The following is a 20,316-nucleotide window of genomic DNA, read 5'->3' as shown; positions in this document are numbered from 1 at the left end:
TTTGCCACTTTCTCCTTAAGGAGGAACCACTGTGCGCCGTCGATTTGCTCCTTATCTTCGCATAAAAAGTTTGGTTTAATACAAAAGTAGATTCTCAAGAAAGCGGGGTTATCTCCTTCAATACGGCCTTAACATTGATTTTTTTTTCTTCTTCTTTAGTTTTGTCTTTGTAACATGATTCATGTGACTCGCATGAATCGTGTTTTACGTAAGAAATAAAGGAGAAAACATACAGGGTGATCCAGACCACTCGTTCACTATCTTTTTCTCGAAAAAAGAGGAAAATTGAGCTTCGGGACAAAAACATTCATGGGTTAAATCGAACCCAAAGAAGCGAATAAAAATATTTTTAGCCCCCCAAAATGGCCCCTTGGGGGGGGGGGGGTTCTGGGGGGCTGCCCCCCCCCCCGTATCTCGCGATTTTCAAATAGGAAGGGTATGTTTTGACTTTGGCTTCGGATTCAACGGCAAAAAATAAGATCATTTTGTTTTTTGCACTTTTTCCCTAAACCATCAATTTTTGGAGCTATGGGGCATTTTTGAGACAATCTTTAATTCGATGCTGTAAGCGGCCAAATTATTCAAATTTCAAAATCTAAAAGTCAAAAGATCAAGAGAGATCAATACCTTTTTATTGATGTGCCAAATGACCCCTGTTGCTCCAAAATTTTTGGGGCCACGACCCCCCAAAAGTTTGGGGGCTTTGGAGGGCCGTAAATCAGAAAATTTCAAAAAGCAAGGGTATGTTTTGACTTCAGATATGGATTCTACGCGAAAATTTACGTAGAATTGATGTGGCGCATGGCCTGTTTGCTTCAGATTTTTTTTGCCCCTTATTTTCTCCAAAAATACACGGCCTCTTATGGGAAAATGGGGTTCCTCAGTAATTTAGAGCAAACAGGCCATGCGCCACACCAATTCTACGTAATTTTTTGCGTATAATGAAGTAAAAACATACCCTTCCTATTTGTAAATCGAGAGAAAAGGGGCCATTTTGGGGGGCTGAAAATATTTTCATTCGATTTTTTGGGGTCAATTTACCCCATGAAAATGTTTGTCCCGAAGCTCAATTTTCCGCCGTTTCCGTGAAAAAGATAGTGGACGAGTAGTCTGGATCACCCTTTATGCCAGAGATTTCAAATTTGTACCTTACCTAATGATTACCTAAGTCAATCTTTTTTAGGGAGCAATGAAACTACCTTGAAGGCACTCACAAAAACGAGAAAGTAATAATCTACGGCTACTGCACTGATAAAACCCAATGTTCCACGAAAACGATAAAAAAGTGAATCAGTTGACCCCTCCATGGTCAAATCCTATTTTCAGTAATTGATTATTGGCAATTGACAGTTTATCAAGTTGAGTTGGCGAACTGTGTTCACCGCTAGTGGAATTATGTGCGGAGTGCGTTGATGCCTTAAATAATATCGGAAGCAGTTTTATGACAAAGTGATTTGCTCATTATCAATTTATGTTTAAGTCATCGCTGGTTCTATTCATCTGTCGCGTTATAATGTAGTTTCCTATTTATTTATTATTTACTGAATTCGCATTGTGAAAAATAAATATACTGTCGACTACCGCGCATGGAGGTGTATCTATATTTTTATGATTTTTCAGGAGAGCGGAAATAAAATTTTGCAATGTTTCCACGCTTCGTAATTAGGCCCCTAATTAAAATTTCGAAATATTTTCTTCAGAAATAGAACCAGAAGACCATCTACTTCCAGGATATATAGGTTAAATTTCAAAATCAGCATTAAAACAAGGAGAAAACCCGGTTTTAAAAATATGCGTGGACTTACGCCCCCATGCGCGGCACCCGGAGTGGTTAACAGCTAGGCGCGATACGCCCCTGATTTCTAACAAACAGGCAGGAGTCTTTCCTCTTCTAGGTATCGCCATCGACAATGTAGAATGTCATTATGCTATCGCTTGATGACGGTTAATGTTTTAAATTATACGTTTTCCATTCATTAGCAAGTTTTTGTTCAATACTTTTGTCTGATTAATAGGCCATGAGATAGATACCTAGGTCAAGGTTTCAACAAACCTTTCAAGGAGAAAAGAGGTCTTCGGTTAGCAGCAAGACAGTTTTGACGCCCAAAATCGTAAAATAAATGCAGCTGGTACGACTTTCACGAATTCTGGTCGTTTTCATACATGCCGATGAATGCCAGACTTCAATCGCTGGCACCGGCAAGGAGATTGTCAAATTTAATTAATGTTGCTGTAGCTTTAAGCAAAGCACAGAAAAGCCGCGCATGCAGACGTATCGCAGCTGAACCATCCCCTTCTCGCACAATATACGTACGCTTCTATGCGCGCTCACAAGGTGAGCAAAATGTAGATACGCCTTTACGGTTTTGCTTAATAACTCAAAAGCTATTCGAATTTGAGCTTCCAGAATAGGCGAGATCGAAAGAGCACCCTCTATTACATAAGAATCGACTGAAAACTCAAAATTTGCGGTCTCGCCCCCATACGCGGCTGGCGACGATATATCGACGGTGTAACTACATATATCATAACATGTATCTCGGTTTGTGACGTTGTAGACTTCCTGCCATACTCGATCTTATGCATGGAAAATCACTCAACGTCCGTTTTTAAAAACTTCCGTGATTTTTCTCCTAAGTGCAAAGAAAGCTCTGTGAGTACCTCGAGGAATAAAATTGATTTGTTCTCTGTCAAAAAAATAAAATGGGAGTGGAGATTTTGAAACGCCACAAACGAGACACGTGGTCTGGTGGTTTTACCGCCGATATGAAACTTTTGACCTACAACTAATAAATGAAAGATCGGTTATAGTGGACCAGTATAGTTATAGCTTTAAATATAATTAGTATTTATTGCATCAACGCATCGACAATCATCAATTTTAGTCTAGGATTGTGATACGTTGCGTTTGATTGAGCGTTTATTCGTGTGCAATGGAAATATTAATCCCTGGACTGCCTGACGTCACTCGGACACTGTTAAGTGTCCTATGCATCTGCTTGGCCCTGATATGGGGCATTCATAAATGGAATAGGAGGCATACGGAGCGACTTGCTTCAAAGTTTCCTGGACCGACAGCTCTGCCTATCGTCGGCAACGCCCTGACACTTCTTAACAGAACTCATTATGGTACGTGACAATTTTGAAGTAAAACACCAACGTCAATCTTTCATAACTGCCCAGTTTTTCAGCGTTCCGGACACGGTTGAAAGTGCGGTTAGGGTTCCGGAAACAGGGCTCGTATCGAAGATTCGAGTTGGAAGCGTATTTTTGCCTCCACGTCTCATGTGCAGGTATATAATTCAAAGATCAAAAATAGGCCATTGCTTAAAGTTAGAAAACACAGCAACTGTGAAAGAAATTAAAATAAATAAAAAATAACAACAAAAAAATCTGTGATGGGCCTTTTTTCCGGAGATTGACTGAATGGTGGTAAATGTATTTTGTAACTTAGGTGGGGCTTTTTATCCCATGGGAAGGTAAACCAGGAGAGGCACTGGGTCCAACCATTGCTGAATAATAATGCGAGCAGCAACAACCCGAAAGCAAACGTACACGTACAAAGTTGCACAGGTTTCCTTAGGTATTAAGAGGAATAATAGCTACAGCCGAGCATTAATACTTCCGATTTCAGGATTTTTATTTCACAATATCATGATCAGTTATCCTCTTGTTATTTGTTTCTTATAGGTTTTTTTAAACCTAAAGTGAAGTTAAGAACTTCTGGGGGTTGCATATTTGTTTTAAAATGTTTAATCTAATATAATATTTCTAACTTTTTCTTTTGCTGACAATGATACGTAAAAATAATTGTATTTGTGACAAGGAGAAATTTTTTTTCCTTCCCTACAACAAATTAGTGAAACTTTCGTTAGAATTTTCCTTCTGATGATGGGTTTCATTTTCGCTCGGTGTATTTACCTAGGTACCTTGTGGGGCTCAAACGTAATAACAAGATTCGATGAGCTTGGTTAACGAAAACTATAGACCCCCGTGCCCGCCACAAAAAACACGTTCAAATGCGCCCGCTTCACATAAACTCTTCCCCCGCCCTTGAGAGGTTAACGGAAAGAAACCCATACTTATGATCACCCAGTGCTGCAAAATTTCCCACGAATCTGTTTTATTCTCATTATTTAAAAAAAGGATTTGCAAATTTTGGATTAGACACAACGGTATTGTGTCTATGGATGGTCTTTGAAGAATTAGCCGGGATTTTTAGGCCAATCAATGGTATTTTAGGTGCCCTTAATTTTGTTAATTTTCCAGACTTATTACGGATCATTACTGGACTTTGTGAAGAGTATGGATCACCATTTAAATTCTGGCTCGGAAGTAAACTTGTTGTTTTCATCACAAAACCAGAGGATATCCAGGTAACGAGTATATTAAATTGCTGATCACCTTACGAGTTTGCAACTTTTACTAGCATTCTCAAAATAAGCATAATGACGTTGCCCTTAAACAAGTATATGATCTCAAAACCATTGCCAACCAATCTTTGGTTGTTATTACAACCATGAAGCTGGAAAAAAACAAGAAAACTAAGCCACAAATGTAGGATTTCAATTATATTTTCCAGTCTAAACTATTCCACTGAAAGATATTGGAGCTTCATCGAGAACAGAAATAAGAATAATATATTTAGTCCCACTTAAGGAGCCATCAAGCTATTTGATGGCCGGAGGGAATGGGGTGTTAAAAATTATACAAGGTAATCGTGTACTTTAAAATGAGGACGATGTGAGAGAGTAGAAGGGGATTTGGAATATTGCTATGAGGAGCAAGAAATATGGCCGAGGGAGTCCGTGCTCTTGAGCTCTCCCAGTGGCGTGGCGTGCATTGCGATGTATCGATTGTTATACCATTTAAACCTATGAAAAGGATCGATAAATAGGGTGTTCGCAGCGAACACCTTAATAATCGATTCTTTACCATAGGTTTAAATGGCATAACAATCGATACATCGCAATTCACGCCACGCCACTGCTCCCTGCGGATAAAAAATTTTCAATTTATTTCTTCAAATACCAAAGTATAGCAGTGATCGAGAAAAATAACGATTTTATCCCTCGCTTATGGCGATTATATCAGAGGGCAATTATGGAACAATTATGGACATTATGGAATACAAATTTGCGATTTATGGCGATTAAATTGATATGCATCACAATTTTTAGTTCGATAAAATCGCGATTTTTTTCGTCGATAAGATCTACATTATATCGTCATATATCGCAATTTTTGTTTCGATAATATCGCGATAAATCGCCGGGCTATAAAATCGCAATTTTATTTCAACAAGATCGAGGATAATCGCTCATATTTAGATGGTCTCAGCAATTTTATCGCCGATAAAATCGCCATATATCGCGATTTTTCCATTGAAAGATGCCATTAGGGTAATAATGTATTTTTGAGGGTTCACAAAACGTGTGAATTTAGAGGATTGATTTTCCGAAAATTTGCAGGATGCTTACAGAAAAACAAGGTCATTTTGGTTTCAGCAGCGGAAAATAAGCGAGAACAGGCCCGTAGGACATCTGCATTAAATAATTTTGTTGACTTCTTAGATGGAAAACGAACGAACCAGTTCTGCAAGTGCGAGTATTGGCGGATTATGTCATCTGATTGGACAAGCCTTCGTATCAGACACAGCGGAGAAAATATATTAATTATAATACAATAATGGAAACTATTGAGTGAGCTGAACACGGGGATACCCTTTTTTTATAAATTGAACGATTGTTGGAGAAGATATGACGAAATAATCTAGTCTGCTGAATCACATGTGCTTAAAGGGGGAATGTTGAAATAATGACGTCATGTCCAGGCAGTTATGCTAGTATGGACATGTGCAAAGAATATCGGAGGGGAGGTTGCCCGAAAAAGTTTTGGATTGGGTACCACCTGGGAAGAGGCGACGGGGACGGCCCGTAAAGGGTTGGCGGCAGGGCGTTGACGATGAGATGTTGCGGTGTCATGTCAGTTGCCCGATAACCTCTGAGAGACAGGCATATGTGGCGTTTGGGTGTTGCAGAACGTCAGAGTGCGTTGTAGGAGCGACTTTATATATGTCTATATAATATATTTAAATAATTAAGTACGAGATAAACCGCCTATTTTTTACTGCTCTCCTGTCTCTTCAAATAAATATTCGACGAGGAAAGTCCTCGTGGGTCCGAATACTGCACTCATATTTCTGAATGGGAAATTGCCATACAAACATTAGAGTCCCTTTCACAGCACTCAGGTGCACGACGCCTAGCCGCCACAGTACTTTGTCCTTCTGTAACCCTTCACGGAGTTTGCACTCCCTTATTTCATTCAAAACTCCCGTGTCAACGTCCTTTCACAGGGCGTCCCCTTCATCTCCTCCCAGGAGAAGCCCAATCAAGCATCTTCTTTGCCAGCCTCTCCTCTGTCTTCTTGTTAACACGACCGTTCCTAAAGGGTGTCCCATTTTGGACGTTAAAAAAAACTGCGAAACCCAACAGAGATACTTGCCAAGAAGTTGTCTCGTGGTTAGAAAAAATCACAAAACAATCTCAGCTTCGTAGCTAAAAAAGGTTAAGTAGTCCCGCAAGGCATTTAAAGGGTTTCACCGATTTCTCATCTTGGCGATCTTAGCAATTTCGCAGATTTCTTTTGGAATATGGACTCGAGCTAGGAAGTCGCGAAAGCGGATAATGGGACTTTTGATATTATATTTTAAGAGAGAGAAAAAAACAGTTTGGACCCACGAAGCTCATCGATCTTGCCTCTCAAAAAGCAAAAATCATACATAGCGATTTTAGCATCTTTAGTCAAACCACTACTGGACCGTTGCTCGAATGAAATGTCGCGGCGTTTGACGTGCTGTTTCATAATGATCCCATCGGAGGAGCAAAAATTCCTTCAAGTATGTTCATTAGGGGTGTAAGAGAGTCACTTTGGCCATTCGTTGATATCAAACTTTGCGCTCACTCTTTAAAAGTGTTTTTTTTTTGTGGAATTTTCCTGTTTTTCATCATTATTTAAAATTATTTAAAAAGGGCGACTCGTCTTACATCAGAATTGAAATCCTAAGGCAGAAAATGTACGAAGATGGTCAAATCCTTCCTCTAAAAAAAATTTTTGGATTCAAAGCCTCTCAAAAAGCCGATGTTGCCATCTAAAAAATGGGAGAAACACGATGATACGGTTTTCCCAGGAAGGAACTTCAAAGCTCAAAAAAAGCTCTGTAAATTGTGATCACAGCCAAGGGGATCCCCGCGCTGCCGCGAGAGACCACTTTCTTATCCCGGCGTTTGAGTCTCCAAAAATATTCATCCATTCCCAGTGGCATTCCCTTATTTCATTCAAAACTCCCTGTCGCCGTTCTTTCACTGGGTGTCCCCTTCGTCTCCTCCCAGGAGGAGCCCAATCAAGTATCTTCTTCGGCAGCCTCTCTTCTGTCATCTTGTTGACATGACCGTACCAGACAAGTCCGGAAAATTACGTCATAATCCGACAATTTTTCTCTTTTTTTAATTTTGCAGATCATTTTAAACAGTTCGAAGACATTAGGCAAAGATGTGGTTTATAAGTTTTTTGATGCACTGGTAGGCGACGGTCTGGCTACAGCACCAGGTACGTAAATACAGGCTCAGCAAAATTATTTTATCATACTATATTGAAAAGCTCATCTGCAATTTGATGCACCTAATCGGCATTTCGTTTTGACAATGCTGTCATTTGAATATATGTAGAATACGCAGTATTAAACAAACCACGTAAAATCTCTTTTTCAAAAATTTGAAGTAAGTCGATTCGATGGTCAAGAAGGTTTTAGCTTAATTGGCGGAGTAATTTCGCAGCTACGAATTTTGGTTTGCGGCGTTGCAGACTTCCTTTCCCAGTACATTCTTTAAATGGAAAACTACTCTACGACAATTCTTAAAAACTGCCTTGTTTAATCTTTTCTGTATCCAAAGCAAACTCTGCAAAAACTTCAAGGAATGATGTAGATTTGTTATCTTTTACAAAACAAAATAGAAGCCGAGATTTTCAAACATTGCAAACGAGATACATGGTTGCGGACTAACATCGTCAAATGCTGTTTTCCTTCTCTTCAATATTTTCTGTATAAGATGATGCTTACAATACAAAAATTGCAAATGGACTTTTGAGTCAAATCTTAACGTTCGTAATCAATATAGATTGAATTCGGTTTGGTGAGACAAGAAAAAAAAATCTTTAAGTATTCTTTTAACAAACTGCAAAAAAGGAGTGCAGTATAAAAACATGTATCGGGAGTCAATCGAAATGACTCTACATCCTCTGTTTATTTTCTGATTTTAGTCGAAAAATGGAAGAAAACTCGCAAAATACTTACGCCATCTTTTTCCCCGAAAAATATCACAAGATTTGTGCCTCTAATGAACGAAAGAGCAAGGATTATCATAGAGCAGATGCAACAACATTGTGGTAGTGGTGTCGAAATAGATTTTTATCCGTTCTTCTTCACGGCTTCATTTGACACACTCTGTGGTGAGCTACTAATTTTAAGCAAGTATTTTCTACTTTTTGCAGCTTTATGTATGTATCTTCTCTATTTTAATACTGTTAAAAAATACATATAAAATGTGTTCGGCATCGAAAACTAACCGTGGAAGCTATGAGTTCTGAATCAATGATTTATGTAGCCACCACACTGTGGATCGAGTCAATCAGAGAGGTCGGACATTAATTTGTTTACTAAAATTTCAAATGGAGATATTTATTTCGTCACATTTTAAATTTCAAGGGGTGTGTTTAAGAAGAAAATTTTATGAAGAAACCGATAAAACCATTTTTAGAACTTCAAATTTTTGGAAAAACAGACTTAAAAGCTTTTAAATTTTCCAAATTTTGTCCGACTTTTCCTATCGACTCAATCCTTTGTGTGCCGAGGCAGCCTATTTTTTTAAATATGCGCGTCATATCATGGCGTGCGTATTATCGTTGGAGGGAGGAAAATTTTCTCTTGTCCCAAAAAAAAATTCCAGTTGTAGTACATTTGACAGAGATTCTCATTGGTCTTTTAAGAAATTTTCTAGGTGTATTTTAAACTGGTTGAAGAAAAAGTGATGATTATAGAAATATAGTAGTTTAAATTTTTTTTCTTTTTGGGTACAGGAAATTGTCAAGCTCATCCGTTTTCTCGTGACAAAGTTCTTGGGATTGAATCAGAGTGCGACCTTTTGTAGACTCTGATTCAATCCCAAGAACTTAGGTTTGTTTGAAATTTTCATGAGATAACGGATGGACTTGAAAATGTCCTGCACCGCCTTACAAAAGAGCTTTAAACGACCATTGATAAATGTCATAAAAAATCAATTCTAGAGGCATGAATAGCTTAAGGGCCTAGAAACGGAAATTGACGTCCAATATTTAAAAAACATTCATGCTTTAGAAAGATGTGATTTAAATCAAAAATCCAAAACATTCTATTCCATGGAAATTACAGTCACGTTTCTTTTTTAGAGGCATCTTTTGGGGTTCAGGTTGACTCTCAGCTAGGCCGAAGTCGAGATTGGGCTCAAGTAATCTTTCGGTAAGGATCCGGCGTTTATAAATTAATTAAATTTATTTTCTTTCTATGAACATAAAATCACGAATTTTTCAAAATACATCAAAGTAAGAGAAATGAAAATACTCTCAATATTTTACGATATGTATACTGATTATGATGGTCCTTTGACTTTTGGAGAGAATATCTTCTTGTTCTACACACATGCTCCAACAATCGCTGTACTCCTATGTAAGAGACTTGACAGCTAGAGCCAAAACTAGCGGCCGGTGCTGCCAAATTTCTGGAAAACTACCGGAATATTGCCATAGGGCTGTCAGTTACCAGCACTTTGGTCACCCTGGTAAAAATTGGCGATAAGAGCTGCGTTTCAAAATACCATAGGAATTCTTATAGCCGGCTGAAGAAGGCTACAGAAAATCATATAACTGGCTGTAGAATGCGGAGAAAATCATACGGCCGGGCTATACGAGGTGATAAAAAATTATGCAGCCGGGCTATAGTTCCTATAGCCGGGCTTTGCAATTTATCGCCTGGATGTTGCTTTTTCGCCGTCGATTATAAAAGGCTTTAAGAAATTGTGTAGAAATTCGTGTGCTTTGGAAATCATTAAGTTGATACGGAACCACCTTAATACTTACAAAACACACGTTATATTTTCCTTTAATACATATTTTTTTCATCAATTAAAACGAGAATAATCCATACAGGATGTGCGAACATTTCAAAATCATGAGTTGAATAACGCTGACTCCACCAGATTAGATATTAGAGCCTAACACAAAGCGGAGCGGCGACGCACTGGCGCCTACAAACCTAACAGGGATACTTCACGCATTGCGCAACGCGTGAAGTATCCCTGTTAGGTTTGTAGGCGCCAATGCGCGTTCGCGCTGGCTGCTCGCCTGCCGCACCGCAGCGTGCCACGGCGCTTGAAGCAACTATTTCACACCAGAGGCATTGCACAGTATCATACGAAACTAAAGGCGCTCTAATATATTAGGAATGGCAGGCATCCATTAAAAGTACAGAGCTTTCCTCGCAAAATACATCAAGATACTACGGCCCAAAAAGAGAGCAGTGGTCCAAAAACTCACTTTAACTCGAGGACTTATTAAGTCCTGGCATCCGTAATTAGTGACGTTTAGCATACACTTTATCGCCTGGCTGTGAGTTGCTTAATCGCCATCGGCTATAAAAGGCTATAAGAAATTGTGTAGGCTATAGAAGCTATTGGAAATCTTACAGCCGGCCGTAGGTCTATGGTATTTTGGAACACAGATTCTACTGCCAATTTTTACTAGGGCAAATTTTGACATCCAGGACCGCAAAGCTGTTTGCTCCAGCTACTGGACTTTTCGGACTGCGATGATCTTTCTTGAAAAACTCGATTTTACGAAATAATAGGTCGATGATAAAAAACGTCTAATACACTCTTTTCGAATTTTACACACAAAATTCTGTTAAAAACCAAAAAAGGCTTAATCGATTTTTTTAACAAAAATCACACTCACAATCAGCACTAAAATGTATGAAGCCATTCAATTAGTTCAGAAAACAGAAATTGCCCAAAAATTTGTAGACATGAGTTACGAATAGTTAGCGGAGTAAACAAAGGCCACTAATCCCATTTCCTGCTTTCTTTAGAAAGCAGTTCTATGATATGTGTACTGACGTGGAATCCCCTAATATAGTTTCCTTAACCTAATAATACTTTTAACTTTTGAGGAAAAATGATCGGTCTCTTCTTCGTTATTTTCCGGAATTCCTAGAGAAACTGCACTTTCCATGAGCCAATCATAGTTTCCCCCACAGCTGTTGTAAACATATATTTCTAAACGATTATTGATTTCTTCCAAATTATTCCAGGTGTACGCCTTTACTAATGGAACGGCTTTTTGCACCATGGTTATATATGGACTACGTGTATGAAAAAACAAGTGCTGCGAAGGAGATGAAAAGAAGGTGGAACGATTTTCGAGAATTCAGCAATAATGCAAGTATTCAATTACTTTATAGCACACTTTACAAACTTATATTAAATTGTATATTTTAATAATGTACATTTTTCTTAGAATTGTTTACTTCATGATAAAATTTTCATTCGGTTTCAATTTTTAATTTAAGTTTTTGGTTAATTTGGTTAAGTGACTATAAATAACAACAACGACAAATTGGAATCGAAATACATCGCATTACTATGTTTGAGTACTAATCTTAATATGTATTTGGAACCGTAATTTTGAATGGGTAAAGTAGCACTTAGAAGCTTCCTTTCAAAATCTCTATTACCCTGTCCCTGCCATTAGGATGGGTACGCAGTTTTTTTCCAATGCTTAGAACATTAGTCAAAGTCGAACAAATACTGATGATGGAACTGTGAGCGCCAAAACGCGTCTCACATAAAAAGATCACCGCAAGTAACCGAAATTTTATTTAATTTTTTTAAGACAAACCACCTGTGGCGCCCTCCTCCCACTTTCCACGAAAATTCTGTCAAAATGAATGTAAAAATTCCAATTGGCATGCATAAAATTAACCGGATTTGTCAAAACAAAAGCTGGCAAGGCAAAAAATTTCGGCGAAACGATTGTAATATCATTACGTGGTAATGCTGATATAAAATCTCAGAGCTGTACTTATGTTCATTCGTCCCCTACGATCCTTTAAAATATGTTCATCATTCAAATGAGAGAATGCATTACTCAACGTCAAAGCATAATGATCACTTTAAATTATGATTGAATGATAAGTCATTCAATCAATTGCATATTTAGAACATAATTATTCCCAAGTAGCATTTTTCAACGTAAAAATCGCGATATTTTGAAATTAAAAATTGCGTTCGATTAATTCAAATTGTAATCTCAACGTATCGCGATTTTTTGTTCGATAACAATGTAATATATTGTCGTTGATAAAATCGCGATTTTATTCCAAATTTATGGGATGAAATTGCAGTTTTATTATCCGATAATGTTGCTACAAATTGACGTCGATAAAATCGCGATACAAATCGCAAACCTATCGGGATCATTGCTACCTGGAGTGCGTTAGATTTTCCTGTAGTTGTTTGTATGCTGACTCGTGTTCGTATATTGACCCTACTACAGGTACTTAATGAAAGGAGAACACATTTTTCAAAAAACTGTGGCAACAATAATGATGAAATGAATGGAGATATTAATTGTCCGGAGTATCTACTAGACGCCATCCACAATTCTCAAGTAGATAGCATCTATTCTGACTCAGATAAGATAGATGAGGCTCTAACTTTCATGGTCGCGGTATGTTTTCTTACATTTTATTTTTTGCACTGCGCTGTGACCCGAGGTGCAAAGTGTTTCTGGTAGTTGGACCGCGCAGCGGTCACGGGGCATGCCCCTGGTTACTTCAATGTAAAGGCTATGAAAATGCATTGAGATTCATTTACAATGAGAACAAACGTATATGTAGTCTGTGCAACCTAATGGCTTTTACCAGGTCTTGAATTCCTACTCTTTTTTTCAATGAAGTTAAACAAAGAGGCCCTTTAAATGAAAAGTAAAGTTCAAAATGAAATGATAAAAATGAAAAATAAAATGAAGTAAAAACTGAAGTTAAAAGTCGAAAAAATTGATTTCAAATTTTTTATACAAAACGCTAACCACCATTTTCAAAAAAACTGAGTCAAAATTTCACGACATAATTTTCATTACCGATAGCATTCTGAGAGTTATAGAAATTAATCGCTTTTATAACGCTAGCAACGTCGTCATGGGTAAGATCTAACGCCGTTTTTCTCGAAATTGCCGTGGTTTGCCTTCAAACTTTGAATTGCTTTTGAAGGGGCAATATTAGACAAACTTCGGCAGTACAATTTTGAGCCGGTCATGTAATATAGATCTCCTAAAATTTTAATTCACATCAAAATCAAGACGGCCAGATTTTCCCACTTATTCAGAAATGACTGACATGGTCTCAGGTACTTTTTGACTGAAGAATATTCACATGTTGTCAATGTTCTAATTTTAATATACGTATAATTTTTTACAGGGAAGTGAAACCACGGCGCAAACCAACTGTTTTGTTTTGTTAATGCTAGCTATTCATCCCGAATATCAAGTGAGTCGGTAAAACTCATCTAATTTTGTACATACCTCGAAATAGACGGAGATAAGCAAACCGGGCATATCTTAATGTGGTATTTCTGTTACGGGCGAATCCCGATTTCTGGGCAGATCGCGATCGGCCCGGGTGAATCCCGATGTGCCCAGAAAAATTGGACAGATTGGGCAGAAAAATCGCGGGCCGGCATGCATCTCTTGGAGGCCGCCGCACTATGGACCCAATTCACTTTTCAGTGATCAAAAATCATAGCGGCTCTCCGTTTGAGTATAAATACAATCAAGATATGTCATCCCCATGATTTTGATGCGCTGAATCCGAATTTGCCCTCCAATTTTTTTTTTTTTTCCAATTTTTTTTTCAATTTTTTTTTTTTTTTTTTTTTTTTTAGAAAAACTAAACTGAAAAAAAAATGAATAGGTACAGAAACTCGCACTATCCAAAATTTAATTTGTATTTAGAAATGTCGAAATAAGATTCAGAGAAGACTTTCCTATAGGTAGATTTGCCAAGAAAGGCAAATCGAGTACATAATAATGCTTCGAAGAGCGGGGGGTAGCAATATTGTCACGTTAAGAAAATCAATCACCAATGGAGAAATACTCGGGGAGTAAGGAATTTTATGCGCCGCAACATTAACTAGGTACTTTCTAGGATTGAAAGAGCATTTTTTTATCGATAAAACTGCGGAACGGTGAAATTTCAAAAAATCTCAAAAAGTAGGCGGGAACCAAAATTTTTTTCCCGGAACCGATCAGCCCTAACATAGATCCATATAGAGCTACTTAAGTGGTTCTCTGTAGAATGTCCAAAGTGATTAGCACGTGTTGAAGGCTGCAACTTATAGGTGTTTTTTCAAGCAAAAAATTGAGTATTTTCTGGGGGCAAAACTAGTCACGTTATAAAAATTCAAATTTGGTCGAAAAAAGCAGGCGGAAGCAAACATTTTAGGTTAAATTGCCTTCCTTAAGGATCAGCAGAACGCGACTTAAAGTTACTCTGAAGGTGCCAATGTCTCAGATATTTTTCGAGGGGCTTTCTAGCGGTTGAATACGTATTTGAGAAACACGCAGGTACGGAAAAAGATTCAAATCCGTCCAAAAACAAGAAGAAGAACCAATATTTTTTCGGGTCTTGACTCCATCTTAAAGGATACATGAGATACTTAAGCACGTTTTTCGGTGGTGTCGCTGCCTCAAAAAAGGTCTCAAGACGCTGCAGATTGATTAATGGGCTAAAACTTGCCAATTACAGTTCTTTTAGCCACGACTTTGAGACCTTAATAATTCGATTTCACGAGAAAAAGCAAACCAAAAGCCCCCGAAAATATTTCCTACTGTCGCTTCCCAAGGATGTGTAGAAGGGACCTAAAGGCTGTCTAATTAGGTGACGTTGGTGACTTTTTTTTAAAATGCAAGTGACGCGGGAAAAATCGGGGCAATTATTTCCTGAAAATAGGATCCAACTTCTACCATGGTGTACGATGGTATCAGAATGCCTCGGAGAAAAATTGTAACTTAATGCGTTACAAATCTTTAGAATCCTTACAAAATAGGTATAGCAAGAATTCTGAAGAGACCATTTCATGATTCAGAGAGGCTCCGAACGGCTTTGATAGAGAAATAGCCACTTCACGGGTCAGAAAATACATATCCGACATTTGCACAGTTTGTGACACTGTTCAAAGTGACCAGAAATTTTTTTGAGGCATCACATACGTGATAGTTTATGACCGTACGATACTATATTTATCAATTTGACTCGAAAAAAAAATGTCGTCAAATTTCATAAATATCGATTTTTGAGCGCTCCCGAGCGGATTGGGACCATAGTGCGCCGGTCATTTTTCCACTTCTGCCAAGCACAAAATCAAATCTGCTCAATTTTGCCTGGAGAGATCGCAATCGGCCCGGACAAATCGCAATTTGCCCGCATTAGTATGGGCGAATCGCGATTTGCCCATTTTTAGCTGGACAGATCGCGATTCGCCCGGGCAGATTGCGATCTGCCCAAAATCGGGATCTGCCCGTAACATTTCCAAAAACAGCGTATCTGCTCAAGGATAAAGAATATTTAATCGTTTAAATTCTATGGAAAAGCTGTGAAGTATGTTAAAAAGCAAAAAAAAAGGGGGGGGGGGGCTACGGAAGGATTTAAAATACTCGATCCTCCTCCTCCTTACCGCTAATGATTATATTCCATTCATTTATTAAAATCAATTTTGAAAATGGACTCTATTAAGAGATGATAAAGGAACGCATTCGATGAAGTCTAAGGACGACATCAAATCCTGAAATGCTGGATTCACGATAGCTTCTTTTCAAAACGAATTTGACAATATTTTGTATACAAGTATGGTAATATTAATTTGAATGTTGAGTGAGATCCATCATTCCAAACATTTTCAATGACCAAATGTTTTATACTTCATTTTTTGCATTGTAGGAGAAAGTTATCGAAGAGCAGTACAACATTTTTGGAAACGCAGATAGATCCATCACACTAGATGATCTAGATAAAATGGAATATTTGGAACAAGCTATTAAGGAAACTCTTCGCTTGTACCCTGTGGTTCCTATTTTTGTGAGACAAGCAGAAGAGGATACGAAATTGAGTGAGTGGTGGCTTTTAAAACCTATTGCAACATCCAAGAATCGCCTTTGAATGCATCTAACCTCGATGAAAAAAAATAAATTCTCACCATTAGTTCCAAAGGCATTCAAAGAAACTTTCAATAATAACCTACAGCAGTACAGAAAATTTTGGAATATTGAGATAAAGTTGGCCACGAGATAAGACACGAACCAAAGCATTACTCCGTTCAGTACATACTCTCCCTGGTAAAAATTGGCGATAGGAGCTGCGTTTCAAAATACCATAGGAGTTCTTATAGCCGACTGAGGAGGGCGATAGAAAATCATATAGCTGGCTGCAGAAAGTGGAAAAAATCATACGGCCGGGCTACACGAAGCTATCAAAAATTATACAGCCGGGCTATAGTTCCTATCGCCGGGCTTTACACTTTATCGCCTGGCTGTTGCTTTTCCGCCATCGGCTATAAAAGGCTATGAGAAATTCTTGTGCTTTGTAGATCCTTAAGTTTGTACGGAATCACCTTAATATTTATAAAACGCACATTATATTTTCCTTTACTACATATTTTTTTCATCAATTAAAATAAGAATAATCCATACAGAGTCGTGTGCAAACATTTCAATGTCATGAGTTGAAAAACGCTGACTCCGCGCGGGATTAAATATTAGAGCCTAACACAAAGCGGAGCGGCGACGCACTGGCGCCTACAAACCTAACAGGGATACTTCACGAATAGCGCAATGCGTGAAGTGTCCTGTTAGGTTTGTAGGCACCAATGCGCGTTCTGCGCTGGCTGCCCGCCCGCCGCGCAGCAACTATTTCACACCAGAGGTATTGCATAGTATCATGCGAAATTGAAGGCGCTCCAACATATTAGGAATGGCAGGCATCCTTCAAAAGTACGGAGCTTTCCTCGCAAATTAAATCAAGATACTGCGGCCCAAAAAGAGAGCGGTAGTCCAATAACTCACTAAGTCCTAGCATCCGTAATTAGTAACGTTTAGCATACGCTTTATCGCCAGGCTGTTGCTTAATCGCCATCGGCTATAAAAGGCTATAAGAAATTGTTTTGCCGGCTATAGAAGCTATTGGAAATCTTACAGTCGGCTGTAGGTCTACGGTATTTTGGAACACAGATTCTACTGCCAATTTTTACCAGGGCTTTTTGGAATTTCACGCAGAAAATCATTCAAACGACGTGACGCGATGGTAAACTTAAGAGAAGTAAGTAACATCACTATAATGCTCCCTGACCCCCTAAATTCTCATTTTTCGGCACAGTTAAATCTTCCGTTCTACCGGGCTGTGTGCCATTATTTTTGTGGGTATCGATAGGTCACTAAATGAACCTGTTCCAAGCAAATCTGATTACTAATCTGAGTGTTACGTTAACAATTTTGAAATCGATGCGGCTCAAACACAAAATGGTGTATTAAAATAGAAGAACGTTTTTGCTTATAAATATGCGTATAGGCCCGTGAAGCGGGTCTGAGGGTTCGAGGCGCCCTCCAGGGGGTTGGGCCGCGTAGCGGCCAGGGGGCGGATGCGGAGCCCCTTAGAACGTTTATACATTCAATTAGACTAATTTTAGGGGAATATGACGAGGCAGAGACACATAAGATTCTTTAAGTCATTCTTAAGTTCCTTAAGTCTTTGTCGTGTAGTTGAAAGACTTTGTGAAGTCGTGGCTACTTACATGCATGACCTTGTCTGGTGGCCCATCAATGTATACATTTAGCAGAGGGAGCCACATTTTCACCTTTTTGAGGACAAGTTTCCATGTCTCAACAATTGAAAATGATTGATAATATCTGTTTTCAGCACAAAATTACGTTTTGCCAGCTGGTGCAACTGCGGTAATTTATCCATTCTTCACGCATTATGATACGGAACTTTGGCCCGAACCACACAAATTCAACCCGGATAATTTTACAGCTGAGAAAATGGCGAATAGACACAAGTATGCTTTCATACCTTTTAGCGGTGGTGCTAGAGGATGTATCGGTAAGTCTGGAAAAAAAGGAGCATTGCAAACTTTAGAGGACATTTATTGTGTTCTGGCCTCTATTTATTTATATTATATTATACTTATTCATATAGTGAATGCATTTTTTTTTTAGACTTTTAGTCATTTTAAAGTTCTCTTGCAATGCCAACACATAAGTTCAGAAAGCTTTAATCAAGATTTTAAAGGCTATAATCCGATAAGTTTTCATGAAATGAAAAAGTGTCACAAATAAAGCAGAATGGAAGAAATCTACTGATTTTGAAGAAAAAATCAAACACAATAGCATTGAGAGATTTCTAAAGGCTTTTGACTGAAAAGTATTATGAAAGCTGAATTTTAGAGCATTTTCTAATGAATCCTCTACATGAGACCAAGCGCATATACATATTTGTTTGTGCGAAAGAGTTGAAGAGAAGTCTATGGTCAGAAATTTACACCAACCCACGGTCAGCTCAGAAATACGTGGTTTCACACTTTGGTCATCGACATCAGATCAAAAGTAAGCATATAGCGAGCAATTCTGATCTGCATAGCCTCTTTCGACTTTATTCAAGTGCAATTGTTCTGTCTATAATAATTACGTTTAATTGAAATAGTGTGTCTTATTTTTCCAATCATGCTAACGTCATTTTCCGATTAATTCTATCCATGTTTACAGGTAACAAATATTCTATGATAGCTATGAAGACAACACTATCCATCTTTATACGGCAGTTTCGAGTTAGCACAACTAAAAAACTTGAAGACATCGAAGTTTATATGGACGTGGTGCTCAGATGTAAAGGTGGTTGGAGTATGAAACTTGAACGAAGAATAAATCAGAAATCCTAAAAATGTCCGTTTCGTATATTGATTTCTCATCCTTGCAGTCCTTTTAGACTAACTGTCCTGAAGACTCTCAAAGCTAACATTAAAACAGTGGTGGCACGTATTAGGGAAAGAAAGGGGACGGTCCCTCTTCAAAAGCCAAAAATAGTATAGATTCTAATTGCAAATTGGACGTATTTAAATAAAAATGAGCTATACATACATTCTGACATGAGCCCTGAGATCCACAAGAATATGCTGAGTTTTACCGACACAAGTCTAATTGAAAGAAAATCAAACCCTAACATTGAGGGTGAAACTGAAAAATCGTGAATCTCGTTGAAAATCTCGTGAAATTCGAGAAAGGGGGCGGTCCCTCCCCAATTCTAATTGCAAAAGGGACGTGTTTAAATAAAAATGAGTCATACATCCATTGTAACATGAGACCTGAGATCCACAAGAAGACATGTGTGGCAGGACTTATGACACAATTAATATAGTTTCTTCCTCTGTAAATACGTCCAAATTGTGATCCAAATGATCGCTGTTCTCTTACGCATGATGAATTTCCATTTTGAGCTTCTCAATATTCTCAATTAACTTATTGTATTTTACTCTTCTTTTTTCCCATTATGTTTAATTTTTAACGTTTAATTAAGCGCTCAGCCGATAGGCGGCGCTTTTTGATTTCGATTTGCCACTAGAGCTCTAGTATAGTAGGGCGATCAAGCGGTTCAATTGGCGCACCAACTCATCGATGAACGGAAACGTCATTTGGAAAATTAATTTTTAGAATTACTCCATAATAGCTCTGTCGAATACGATTAAATGCAAATCTAGCGTGAGAAATAATTAACAGTCTAAAACTTCACTTCGCCTATGCGGTTTATAGTTCTTCTATAATTACTTTCGTAAGTTCCAAGATGCGGCGTTCTGATTTCCGAAAACTTTTCACGGTGATAACTTTATTCGGAGACTTCAGTAGAATACGCTTACATATAGGTTCAGTGTCTTTGACTTATTTTTCTTTGCTCTGGCGACGGTAGGTAGTTGTTACGCGTTTACGGTATCCTTGGTACACCTTTGTATTGCTTCAGTGGAAGTCGAGTAGTATGACTATAGGAAGCTCACCCACGGCATTCTTCGAAAAAAAGCGCGAAAAACTTATAGATTTGATTTACAAAATTTTAAGAAAAAAAATATCTATTTTAAGAAAGCTTTAATTTAGTTTCTGTAATTTCGTTTTTCATAAAATTTCTGAAATACA

General features: G+C 38.1%; 1 protein-coding gene across 7 annotated transcripts; it reads left to right on the top strand.

Moving 5' to 3' along the window:
* Positions 1–1,224: 1,224 nt before the first annotated feature.
* LOC109032587 (cytochrome P450 4C1) lies at positions 1,225–19,080 on the top strand. 7 transcript variants are annotated; one of them, XM_072303735.1, is made up of 12 exons: positions 1,241–1,515; positions 2,891–3,129; positions 4,270–4,376; positions 7,521–7,611; positions 8,323–8,511; positions 9,487–9,556; positions 11,402–11,528; positions 12,646–12,819; positions 13,568–13,636; positions 16,085–16,253; positions 18,056–18,238; positions 18,901–19,080. In XM_072303735.1, the coding sequence occupies exons 2-12, from the start codon at positions 2,934–2,936 to the stop codon at positions 19,071–19,073; spliced, it is 1,548 nt and encodes a 515-aa protein (XP_072159836.1). In that variant the 5' UTR covers positions 1,241–1,515; positions 2,891–2,933; the 3' UTR covers positions 19,074–19,080. The 7 variants fall into 7 exon arrangements, with proteins under 7 accessions (XP_072159839.1, XP_072159836.1, XP_072159834.1 ...); XM_072303733.1 differs by having other exon boundaries at positions 1,243–1,515; positions 2,886–3,129; XM_072303732.1 differs by having other exon boundaries at positions 1,245–1,515; positions 2,812–3,129.
* Positions 19,081–20,316: the final 1,236 nt, after the last annotated feature.

Source organism: Bemisia tabaci, chromosome 8, assembly GCF_918797505.1.
Source record: "Bemisia tabaci chromosome 8, PGI_BMITA_v3".
Taxonomy (NCBI): Eukaryota; Metazoa; Arthropoda; class Insecta; order Hemiptera; family Aleyrodidae; genus Bemisia; species Bemisia tabaci.
Note: the sequence above shows the minus strand (reverse complement) of the source record. Positions and strands in the feature narration are given on the sequence as shown.